The following is a 13,605-nucleotide window of genomic DNA, read 5'->3' as shown; positions in this document are numbered from 1 at the left end:
TTCACACGCAAAATCATCATGAATTGATTAATGTATCAAATAAACAAAACATCATTACAAGATATGTGCACAAATTGCATGGTTAAATTATCTTGACCAAAATGCTCAACAACAACCCCAAACCCCCCAACACGACCGAATTCGATTCAACACGAACAGATACAGCAGCACTACGTACAACAGTTGAAGGGTTATTTTTCTTGGAGCCACCGCTCTCCGCTTCAGGTACGCCGCTAAGAGGTGCCTCCGCAACTGCTGCTTGATTCTTTTCTACAATCACATCAAGCTTCATGCCGGAATAACAGTACAATCTGTTACCACAAAAGAAGTACCTTTCTCCAGGATTCGTCAGAGGAATAGACGTGTTTCCATCACTAAAACACTTTATAACGTTTGTGGTGTTGCATGCTCGAAAACTCTCTTGGCCCACCTCGCAGACAGTTTCAGTAGACGTATACTGAAACACTAAACAAACAAAACATGTCTTTAAGATACCAAAAAAGCAGATAACTCACACATACACAAAACCGAACAATTACCTAAAACGTCACCGACAACGAACTTCTTGTCCTTCTCCCATGTATCGAGATTCGTGCTAATGTCCCAACCAGAGTTATCGCCGACTATATACATGTTAGCATTGGATGTTATTGCAAAACCAAAGGCTATGAGGCCAAGAACCACAAGCAAAAGTTGTTTTCCCATGTCTATGCTTCAATGTGACCTTGGGGTTCTTGTGTTATATATATAGTTAAAGGTTGGTTGCTTCATATGTACAAAAATTATAGATCACCTAACCAACTACTATATAATTAAATTTAAAAAAAATTCATATTTTTTTTATATAATTTATATATAATTTTCTTCTACTGATGTTGTGAGTAACCGTCAAAATGGTAAGTGTCAGTTTGCTAATAAATTGTTACAATATCAATTTAACATAGTGATTTTTGATACGGGACGTGTGTGATGAAGTCTTCCATCAATTTAACTGGTGTTTTTGACCGAACGGTAGCGGTGTCGGGCAGCTAAGTTGGTACGGAAGAACTGTTGCGCTGCGGGAAATCCTTCTATATACAAGTTTTTGGACGAGGTTTTTGAACAGGACTTGGGTATCGATTAATTCGAGATCGAAAAATGGAGTTTTTTTTTTCTTTGTGATTTCTGAGATTGTGATGTTGTACGGTACAAGTGTGTAAAGCTTTGGTCAACTTGTTATGTATGTGGGTTGATGAACCATTTGAAGAAAATTAACGAAGTTACTTAGGATTTATTGCATTTCTGGTTTGGTGGTTGGAGGCATGAAAACGTTGTTGCCTGGCAGTTGAACACCCCATTTTGTCTTTTCTTTTTTTTTTCTTTTTCTTTTTCTTTTTTTTTATTTTCCCAAAATTTAAGGATAAATATTTTCCAAGATGTATATGTTTTTTTTATAATTAAAATGATATGTATAATCAAAGTACTCATTTTGGGCCGTTTACCCAAATGTTTACTCGGTAAGTATTTACCGGTAGGAATCAACATTATAATTTATTTTTATCGGATAAGATTGTAGTACATCAAAACGGCTACCTATGCAACATTTACCCGGTAAACGCTTACCCGAGTAAGAGTCTTCACCCTCACTTACTGGGTAAGACTCTCCATTCTTATCGTCGTTCTTACCAGGTAAGATTCTTGGCCCTTGTCATGTTAATCTTGTGAGGAAAATTGTCCAATAAGCACTTACCGGGTAAGCACTTAGTAAACAACCCCTAATTCTCCAAACGACCATTAGTGGTCTGGAGTTATTTTTTAGGTCAAATTTTTCGAAAATTGAAAACAGATCAATTTTTTCTCTTAGTAAAATCCAACATAAGGTATTGACATGTATATGGAACCGATTAAGATACTAAAATCTTACTGAAAATATGGTTGAGTCAAGCATTCATTCAAATGAACGTCTTGGTGGCTAAACGATATTGAGGGGTTTCTGTTTAAGACTAAACCAATCAGGGGCGGATTCAGACATAAGAATGTGACCCGCTGAAAGAATAATTTTTTTGAGTAATCTAGGTAAAAAATTGTTTTTATACTCTTATGTCCTTAGTTTCCACAGTTATTTATAACGGTTCCCTCCAGTAGCCCAACTCGTTTTGACGGAATTCCCACCCCCTCACTTGATAGCCGTTCCTCTTTGATATCTCTCAGTTTTGAAAGTTATTTCGGATTCTTGATCGTTACTCCTGTTTTATGGCATTTTACATACCCAGTTTGCTTCTTTTTGCTCTCTTTTATTCAAAATATTTTAAAGAGGCGATGAAATACAAATTACTTAATTTTATTCTAAAAACCATCACTGTTAGACTGTGCCCACAATGTCACCACTGTGAGAAGAATTCAGGCTGATTTGGATAAGGATGGAAGTTGTGGATAAAGATTTCTTGAAGACAAATTTGGATGCATAGAGCCTTGAAAGAAGAAAGAGAATAGCTTTGTGACCTAAAAGATTTGAGAAAACCTCCTTCGAACGGATAAAAAGGTGGCAACATCGTCTTTTTCTCCCCTGTATGAAGAACCCTTAAGAAGCATCGGGGCATCCCATCTTCATATCTAGATTCTCTCAAGAAGAATTCTGGAGGTTTTTAGTTGTAGCATTTTAATTTCTTGTATTGTAATTTCTTTTCACTGTCCCACCATTATGGTGGCAGATTCAAGTTTTATTTTAATCAAAGTATTTCTTAAGTATTTATTCTCTTCTCCTATTATGTTTTATTTCTTTATTATGAGCTAGTTTAGGCATGGTAACGGGGCGGGTTTTGTAATCCTTGGCCCTGGTTTTTTGTAATAGCCCCCGGCCTCGGCCTCGGCTCCGGTCCCCGGTGGGTATTGGGATTAACATTACTTCCCCGGTCAAACCCGATAAAACCCTAGTCAAACCTTATGAAAAATATATGTTAGTTTGAGTCTACGAGAGATCTCTTACCCCGACCAGTGACCCGTTTTAGCGGGGAATCCCCATACCCGTTCGGGTCAGGTGAGCTGGGTTCCCCACCGGGTCGGAGCACATCACCATCCTTTTGCATGTGGGTATGAGTCAAACTTAAGACTAATATGCAACACTTGAATGTTGCAAATATTGCTAATTCTTAACTTGGTCACTTGAGTCAAGACTTAAACTCAATACGAATAAGTTGATCATTTTTAAGTGTTAATATTAGATCATTGATCCAAAGATTGACTGATTCAAAATATGGCTTAAGTGATGCACAAAGATTTTAGAAAGTCTTTGATAATCACATAAAGTTATGGATTTTGTAAGTTTTTAGCTAAGGTTCAAATATTGGTCAAGATTTGCACTATAAAGAGATTTGAGTATAAGTCTTCAGACTAATGAAACTTGATATTTTTGAATCACTTAGCTAAATTGACAAGCTTAGAATCTGCGATAATGAGAACTTTGTACGGACTTTATGGGCACTGTATATAAAAATTCACTATGAGAGATTGAAATTTTTATAGAAGTTCCATAAGTTTCTGATTATTATGTTACTATCACTATCTTAAGGAAAGTTTATACCCATACCCATCCTTAAATTACAAATTTATTTCGTCTTTTAAGCATTTCACCAACAAGTCGTTAATTTTTTTCACATCCAAAACTTGCACTATAAGTTCATGAAAATCTCAAATTTTCAATAGTCCAGTCCCTGTGAAAACGATCTTAATATACTACCACTTTATTACTTGCAGCGATGATATTATCAGCATGCACTTACACCACCACTGTGGGGACATTGTTCCCACTATGTGAATACATACGATTTTTCTGCTACCACCCCTGCTCATTGATTGTTTTTCTACCGCAAATTTACAATCATGTTACTATGATAACGTTGGTTGATGGTTTTGTTAAAAGTATCTCAATTTCTTGTTCTTTTAGTGTAAAGATAAATCAATTCACCTAATGTTATTTTTATATATGCTTAAACCAATTCATCTGGATTCTGGAATGAAGTTATATGTAGTTTGTGTACCAAACGTGCCTTCAATGATTTTTGCTTTGTTGTTCATGTGATTGTCGATTTAAATTTCCAAGACTCAGCAAAATGCTTAAGAAAAGGTTTTAGATTATTCATTGATGCATATTTCTCGTTAATTATATAATACAATAAATATATAAATTGATCATACTTTCTATTTTTGGAAACCATCTTCCAAAAACCTAATTAAAAGATCTGCACTTTAAAAAATATCTATTTATTGAAACATCCTTTTATAGACACATCAAGTTTCACATATAACAATGGGGTACCCAAATAGATATGCTTCACAGTGTATATATCATTAAATGAGACTCTTAAAATTAATATGCATCAATAAACAGTACTTAGTATATAAAAGATGGTTTTTAAAAGTTCTTGTTAAATATCTTATAATATAGTATAGATATATAGAGGTTGGTTATTATACAACCCATGACATTTGTGCAACCAATACAACTCAATCTCAATTGTCCATTTCATTTGATTAATATGTGATTTCATAGAAGTTTTGATTGTTTCCTAATATAAAATATTGATCATAATTGATGAACCATATTCATCTTCCATAAATATTCAAATCATAATTAATGAACTCTCACCATTTCCATAAATATCTCAATTTATTGGGTTGCATTGGTTGTACAAATACAACAGGTTGTATTTAAAACAAATTCTAGATATATAACTTAATATTTTATGTTTATTGACTTCTAATAGTTTATATAATTATTATTTTTATTTATTAACTTCAAAATTATTATTATTTTTAATTATTTTGATTGAATTAAAAAAACTAACAATCAAATTATTAATTTTTACTTCAAAATAGAATTAATTCATTATATATTCAAGAGTAAACTACAATTTTGGTTTATGAGGTTTAGTAAAATATCTAAAAGTGGGACCTAAAATATGGTTGGACAATTTTATCCTTAGTTAACAAATAAATGAGATGGAGTTAGTAGTCGGGTTCCACTTTTATAGCAAAATGCATATCTGGAGGATGAAAACTCGATTTACTGAAGTTTAGGTCCCACTTTCAAAGATTTCACTAAACCTTAGGGACTACAATTGTAGTTTACTCTATACTTTAAGTTATTTATGGTGGTGTAAATGGTATTCATTTATAAACCACAAGAGTGGTGTCTGATTGGTCAAAACTAGGCTCTAAATGTCAAAAGTATCAGGAGGTTTCAGGTTCAAATCCAAGAAAAAATTAAAATCCTCTTGTGGCCACGGAGGTTCAAATGTGGTGACTCCGGGCTATTTGCAAAGCAGGTGGTCGTCCTGAGATTAGTCGGCTCGCATAGCGGGTAGGGTATCCAGGTTAATAAAAATGGTATTTCATTTATATTTAAGCCAAAACCAAGAACAAATTTAGTTGTTAAGAAGCTATTTCAGTGTTTTTTGTCAAACCGAATCACAAAACTAATCATGTCAGTATAAACAAACGAATAAACAACAAAACTAAACTTACCATATCAAACAGACGAATACACTTATGTTTTGTTCAGGTATTTCAGTTCATCTAAAAATCAATCCATAATAAGTAACAAAATAAAAGTTCTGTAAACATTATAAAAAAAAACTGATATGTACCTTATGGTTTTGCTCAATTTAGATTTTTGTCGGAAATAATAGAACGGATTCGAACAAAACTGTTTACAAATCGAAACCGAATCATAAGACTTTAAAATTCAACGAAATTTATCAATTTGATTCCAAGACCCATAACAGATCTCGTAGATTTGATATGAAGATTGCACGGAATCCAAAAATCGTACCAAAACTTATCGATTAGTTTGATGTGAAGCATTGGAATCAAGTTGCGGAAGAAAACAAACGTGAATGACATATCGAGAGAGATCTGAGTCAAAGAAAAACCGTAACAAGTTGAGGGGTGCCATTTGCCATTTACGGAATTTGAGGAGATGAGCTAATTACCCAACACTTCGGAACCGCTCATGTTTACGAAATATTAAATAATAAAATTACCTAATTTAATATTTTTTGTTAATCATAATAATTGTAGAGTTGGTTTTGTTTAAGTATAATTTAATAAAAAAAAATTAGGTACTAATTAGATTTTTAAATTTATAATCGACAATTTTAATATATTTTTATTTTATTGTTAATGAATCAATTAAAATATATTAGAAAGGTACTCGCGCAATGCAGCGAGATACATCTCAATTTTAATGTTCTATTTTATTCTATGTTTATGTCGATGTTATAATGCGATTTTATGTGTTTTTAAGAAAACAGTAATGATTTTATTTTTGAATAAAATATAAGTTTGAAGATATCATAAAAATTTAGAAAAAATATATATATCAATGTTAGTATCAAATCAACTATTTAAAAGTTCTCAGTTTTTATGTAATTTCTTTAATTTAAGTTTAATAATGAAATAATTTTATTTTTGATTTAATAATATAACATTTTATAAAATTAAGTATTCTGTTATAACACAATAATTATTCTAATTATATTTTAGATTTTTTGTATTTAAAATGAGATGTTTATCTTGTATTTGATTATGTTTATCTGCAGTTAGTTACATGAATTCAGATATGAAGCTTTAATAAGTTGTACTTATGCACAATCTACTTGAATCTTGAGTTTTAAGTAACATGTATTAATAAACAGTCATTTATGCATAAAAAATAGTTTTTAAGAGTTTTTGTCAAATATTTTATAATATAGTATAGATAGCTAAAAGTCAAACTTACCAAATACGTTGAGGAGTGAAATGTGTAGAAATTTATTTGAGCAGCATTTGGTATACAAAAAGGATTTGATTTGATTGGATAGAACTAAACAAAACTAGATAAGATAGAATTATATGACTTGATTAGACAAAACAAATTGCCTGTTTGGTGTTTGGTACAACTAAAACGGGATTGAACAAGTTGGCTCTAAGGGTGCGTTTGGTGCGCAGACAGGACTGGACAGGACAGGACGGGACATGACAGCTGTTCAGCGTTTGGTAAGACAGGACAGGACAGGACAGAACTGGTTAAAATGACCAATTTACCCCGTGAGCTGTTTAGTGTTTTTCACTACGAAATCAAGTAAACTCTCATAATCAATTCAACAATTATAATCAATGTAAACCAATTCATCAACAACAACATTCAGCAATCATAATCAATGTAAACTCTCAGAAATAATCAATCCCTAATAAGTACTTCAATTAATCAAGTTGTTGGCGAAATCGAGTACGAAACCACCATCAAACAAGCTGGTAAAAATGTAGTTGCTGTAATCCTCTTAGCATAAACCCTAATTAACGAGCTTTTGCATCTAAATCGATTCAAACCTAGCAAACCCTAAATCGATTCAAACATAGCGATGGAGAAGGAGAAAGTTAGGGCAATCATGTACCTGATGAAGGAGAAGGTAATGCGATGGAGGCGGACTGTGTGTATGGACTAGAACTCCCGTCACCGTCGAGATGGAGGGTGTCGTCGCCGTCGAGATGGAGGGTGTGCGATGGAGGGTCGCCGATTGAGGGTGTGCGATGAAGGGTCGCCGATTGAGGGTGTGCGATGGAGGCGCATCTCCGGGAGACGAGATTGAGACGCTGTGAAGGGGATGAAGGAGACGGTGGAAGGGATTGAGAGTAAAGGGGTAAAAAATTCCTTGTTCTAGTTAGTTCCAGGGGTAAAGGGTGGACTCCCGTGTCCCACCCTTGTTCTAGTTAGTCCCACATAAAGCCATAACAAACATGGGACAAGTGTGTTTTGTCCTGTCCTGTCCCACCCTGTTCTGCCTACCAAACGCACCCTAAAAGTTACGTGAGTAGAAATAATATTGTTTTTGTAGTAATATAGTTTGCAGTTATATTTAAGACATAATTATTTTTAACAGATAGACAAAAAAAATGTTGTATCGGTTGCCCTAATCCAATCCATTTTGATTGACGCATTTTTTACTCAAAGATCGAATCATGTATAAAATCTCATGTGATTCACGCGACTTTAGCCGTAATCTGAAGTTGCGGGTGACGTGGGCCACGTCACCTGCACTCATTTAGGTTGACCGTTAGTTAAAATCACATCTGATTTTATACGTGATGTGACCATTTTTGTATATTTTTATTTGGTTATTGTTTTTGTTTAAACCTCTTTGATATATATCCAGTTATTCAACTCCTCTATTTTATCATCTTCATTTAAATTAGATTCGATGATATTGAAATAAAAAAAACATATGAACAAAAGTCAATTATTGATTTCAAAAGAAAATTGTGAGTATAAAACAAACTTGAATTAAATATTTATATTTTTCTATATTAGAAGGGTACTCGCATAATGCAGCGAGATAAATTTCGATTTTAATGTTTCGTTTTTTTTTTCTCAGTCAATGTTGTAATACGGTTTTATGTAGTTTTGAGAAAACGCAATGTTTTTATTTTTTTTAATAAGATATAAATATGAAGATATTACAAAAAATTGAAAAAGAAAATTAATGTTGGTACCAAACTAACTATTTAAAATTTCTCATTTTTGTGTATTTCTTTAATTCATTTTTTTAATTTTTGGTTTAATAATATTTTTTTTATAAAGATAATAATTAAATATTTTGTTATAACTCAATAATCATTTTAATTATATTTTAGATTTTTTATATTTAAAATGAGATGTTTATTCTCTATTTAGTTATGTTTATCTACAGTTAGTTACACGAATTTAAACATGAAGCTTTAATAACTTGTAATTACACACAATTTACATGTAATCTTGAATTTTAAGTAATATGCATCAATAAGCAATACTTCATCCATAAAAAAAAATGTTTTTAAAAGTTTTTGTTAAATGTTTTATATACATTTTTCTAGATAACCTAAAACAAGAAATATTCAGAAGTATTTCTCTTTGTTAAATTTCCAACCGATCTTTTCCACCTTAGGCCGAAAATCTTTACCCTTTTTTGTACATTTTTTATGTTTCTTTTCAGGTAAATATATATCGTTCTTTCCTTATCGTTCGTCTGACAAAAAAAAACCACAAACACCCTTCAATTTTTTAATAAACCCCAAAATACCCTTCATTAAACAAATGACACAACTACACTAAGGGCCTATTTGCAATGCAAACACCACTTGAAAATGATGATGCAACAATACAAAAAAAAAATCATAAAAACATGTACGTCTAGAACGGTTATAGCAGTGTAATCACTAAACAAAAAGGGTTAGATCCATGCATGCTTCTAACACAACTTGTTTGTTGTGGGCGCCGAATACACGTTGGTTTTGGATGTATTCCCTTAAATCAATATAGTTTATGTTCGTATTGTATGTACTCAGCCTTTAAACTTTGGTCATCATATTATTTAATGTTTCTATTTATAGCAATGGTGAAAAAAGTGGTGGCTTAGAAAGCTTGTTATCTAACATTGACAAACCTATAAATAGGCATGAAGTTCTCTTGGTAGTGAATTCATTCTACTCATAGAAAGTTCCATCTTATTCACTTTCCTTTTCGGTCTTTAACATGGACAGTGGTGATCATGATGAAAAGACGTTTTCGATTGGTGAAACACCGCAAGAAACAAGGTTTTCGCATGTTCCTAAATGTTACGATATCTCACCGTCTGATCGACCTACTTTGGACCCTGAGATGGCAGATGTGGTGGTTATTGACTTGGCTGGACTGAATGACCCTGATCAACGCCCCACGATTGTCAAGAATATTGGAAATGCTTGTCGTGAGAGTGGGTTTTTCCAGGTTAGTTTTTCAATCGATTTTTCCCAGTTTTCATATCGTTTTACATGTCTATCAGCCAATATTTTCTTCAATTATTTTCTGTTTTATGGGGATAGATAATCAACCATGGGATCACACAAAAGGTTCTTGACGAAGCATTAGGAACTGCATTTGGATTTTTCAACCTACCAACTACAGAGAAGGTAAGGTACATGTCTAATGACATCCACAAGCCCGTTCGTTATGGGACAAGCATAAAGGACGGAATGGACAAAATTCAGTTCTGGAGGGTTTTCCTTAAACTGTATGCTCATCCTCTTAATCAGTGGATTCATCAATGGCCTGATAACCCACCCGACTACAGGCAATGTTTCTCTTGTTTTACGTTCATCTTTCACACTATTTGTTATCTTGCATTAAAATAATTACAGCTTTTATATATGCATTAGTTTTAACGGAACACTTAACCATTAAATGTCATCTAATAATGGCAAAATATATAATCGTTGTGGGCCGAATTTATGCTTACTGTAGTTTCTGTTTGTGGTTGATGAGGAAACAATCAATTTCAGATATAAGAATATTCGTCAAACGGAAAATCCTGTACTCGTTTCGTTCAAAAATCAGTATAATTTATTTTCATTTTATGTTATTAAATATAAATGTGTCATTTTTTTTGGCAAAACTTGATTTTAGTATTCTTTGTTTATTTCTAATGATGATGAATTTGATGCATTAATTTTAGTATTTTATATGTATTTAAAAATATTTTAGAGATTTAGTTAATTATTAAACTCTTTTACAAATAATGTCATTATTTAATTTATTTAATTAATTTCTTAATTTAATAACTAACACCTGTGTGAAAATAACTATAAATGAATGTATTTATTAAAGGGTTTTTTGGCTTAGTGATATCGTAGTCTTTGGCCTCTTAGAAGGTTAGGGGTTCAAACCTAACCAAATGTGAAGATGGTGTATGGGTTTATTTGTTGCATTTATCGTATATAAACATTATATACTTCAAAATAAAATATTAATGAAAATATAAGAATATTCCAATAAATCTTTAATAAAAGAATATAATTAATAAAGTCTCAATTTTTATTTTACAATCATATAAATTTTAAGATTAAATGTTAAATCATTTTCGAGTTTTCGAAACAAACCGCCACTTGAATTATTTTTGAATTTACGAAACTGTCGAAACAGATCCCACATGCTCGACGACGTCGTCATATCTAACAATCATGATACTATTTTTCTATCGGTGTCTAATTTTATCTTTTCACCATAATATTATGTATTTTTAATTTTTTTTATTTTATTTATTTTCAAATTATATGTATTCATTATGATTATAAATATTTATCCCTAAAAATATAACGTTGAACGAGGATAAAAACCTCGTGTCCAAAATTCTCGCTTTTTATTTTTATCTGTCAATCAAATGAATACACATTTTTAGATATTTAATGATCAAATATAATTTTTTACTTTTGTGAAATTCCATTTCATGTCCTTCAATTTGGATGTTGCTTCAGTTACACCCTTGCATTTATGAATATGTTCATTTTGTACCCATCATCTTTGGTTTCCATTTCTAGGTGATTTTTTCCCAAATTAAAAAGATTATATAAATGAGATATGATGTATTTTATGAGGTTATAACTTTTGGCCATTTTTGTATTTTAGTTCTGGTTTTAGTTGGTGAGACCATCCGTTCAAATCTTAAAAGTAATTGAAGTGCAAGTTGTAACGTAACATGAGATATACAGGGTATACGTATGCATACGTGTATGCCTAAAACTCCTGAAGCTAGGTGACGACAACCTTGTTGATGCCTTTAACGTATACGAATGCATACGTGTATGCCTAAAACTCCTAAAGCTGGGTGACGACAACCTTGTCGATGCCTTTAAGGTATACGTATGCAAAAAGTGCTCGTGATAAATTGTGTTTATTGCCTATGTTTAGTTGTTTGTCACGTGAATCACACTGTCTTATCATTCTTAGCAGTATTTTCTATTGTTCTGGAGTTTAGGAAAATATGCATATTCAAATACTGAAACTTGTAGCACATGTGACGAGTGTTTATAGTTGATTATACGTAAAGGTATACGTTTGACAAATTTAGCAGTACTTTTATTCTAAGTGGTATTTGTGCTTTATTTGAAAAGATTGTATTTTGTATTTTATACGTGAGAATAAATTTAAGATATAATTTAAAACACAATAGCTTGCTGGTTTTCCTGTCATTTTACCATTCTTTTTTCATAAATTTACATCTGATGTATTTGGTAACTTGTGATGCAGAGAAAAAATGGGGGAGTATGCTATGAAAGCAAGACATTTAGCCATTGAACTGATGGGTGTCATAACTGAAAGCCTTGGAATCGGCCCAAAATATCTTGGAACCAAAATGGAAGATGGTTTGCAAGTGCTTGCTGTCAATTGCTATCCAGAGTGTCCTGAACCACATATGGCTCTAGGGTTACCACCTCACTCGGACTATAGTTGCATAACCATAGTTCTTCATAGCTCGTGTGGGCTTGAGATCATGGATACCTCGGATGCCACTTGGCGATTGGTACCTGAATTGCACGGGGCTCTCCAAGTCCATATAGGCGACCACGTGGAGGTACTGAGCAACGGGCTTTACAAAAGCATGGTGCATAGGGTCACCCTCAACAACAAGAAAACACGGGTTTCTATTGCAAGCCTCCATAGCTTGGAAATGGATGAGAAGATGGCAACTGCTAAAGAGCTTACGGACGATGAACATCCAAAAAAGTACAAGGAAAGTAGTTTCAGTGATTTCCTCGATTTTCTCAGTAACAATGACATTACAGAAGGAAAGAGCTTCATCGAATCACTCAAAATCAACTAGAAGTCAACAACTATATCGAACAACAAAATAATGAAGCATCCAATAAGTTATTAAAGTAAGGAGAAGTTTATCTATGTTATGTTTCGGTTTGCTGTAATAAAAAAAATATATGATCTTAATATTTTATTTTATCTATGTTTATCAGTGATTTCATAATGGTGGAACCAAATACATCTTATTAATCCTTCTTATTATTTCACGTTAGCAATAGCAAATGGGTTTGCACGAAAATGCCTACAAAGTTGAATACCTTAAATTTCAATTGGTGTTGTCAAATGAATTCCCTTTTCGAATCAAATCATGGTTAATTTTTGTATTGATATGTGTGTAAGTGCGAAAAAAATAGCGATATTTATTTACCAATAAGAAATTCATTCATATTTGAATAAGAAGTCAAACATGACGTTAAATTAAGGATGCACGTCCAACCCAATCACCGGTTACATTAAGATCATCATGTAGCTGATATAGTACTTTGGGTCCTATCCAATTACTCGAATTCGAACTGATTAAGGATTTTTGTAACAAAGATTTGTTAAAAACGACAACTAAGGGGCAGTTTGGCAATTGTTGAATGGTTTGGTACAGAACGATTAAGAGACTATAATGCTATAGTGCAAAATAAAATATAATTGTTTGGTAATTGTGTACAATGAAATCAGGGCTCTTAATAGTTAAGGAAGAAGATTTTAGAACCATTAAGAGGCAGACTTTTTTTTTGCCAAACAAGATTCACCTCTTAACGATTCAAATGTTGCCTTTTAATAAAACTATTAAAAGATAAACAAACAACCCTTTAAGATTAAAGATGGATTACAATTAGAGATGGCCAAATGGGCCCGGCCCGGCCCGGGACCGCCGGAGGACCGGGACCGGGACCGGGACCGACAAAGGACCGGCCCGGGACCGGGACCGGTAAGGACCGGTTATGGGACCGAAAACCGGGACCGGTTAAGGTTTTTGGTAGTTTCGTGGG

General features: G+C 32.8%; 2 protein-coding genes across 2 annotated transcripts; one reads left to right on the top strand and one right to left on the bottom strand.

Annotated features, from left to right (window-relative positions):
* LOC112510168 (mavicyanin) lies at nt 1-710 on the bottom strand. Its single transcript, XM_025115488.1, has 2 exons — nt 540-710; nt 1-465 (listed from the first exon to the last, which is right to left on the bottom strand). The coding sequence occupies exons 1-2, from the start codon at nt 703-705 to the stop codon at nt 83-85; spliced, it is 549 nt and encodes a 182-aa protein (XP_024971256.1). The 5' UTR covers nt 706-710; the 3' UTR covers nt 1-82.
* Nucleotides 711-9,526: 8,816 nt separating this feature from the next.
* Nucleotides 9,527-12,629, top strand: LOC112508692 (flavanone 3-dioxygenase 3). Its single transcript, XM_025113391.1, has 3 exons — nt 9,527-9,760; nt 9,856-10,103; nt 12,056-12,629. The coding sequence occupies exons 1-3, from the start codon at nt 9,527-9,529 to the stop codon at nt 12,627-12,629; spliced, it is 1,056 nt and encodes a 351-aa protein (XP_024969159.1).
* Nucleotides 12,630-13,605: the final 976 nt, after the last annotated feature.

Source organism: Cynara cardunculus (assembly GCF_001531365.2).
Source record: "Cynara cardunculus var. scolymus isolate 2C chromosome LG 3, CcrdV1, whole genome shotgun sequence".
Classification (NCBI taxonomy): Eukaryota; Viridiplantae; Streptophyta; class Magnoliopsida; order Asterales; family Asteraceae; genus Cynara; species Cynara cardunculus.
The sequence above is the reverse complement of the archived record's forward strand: the minus strand, read 5'-3'. Positions and strand labels throughout refer to the sequence as shown.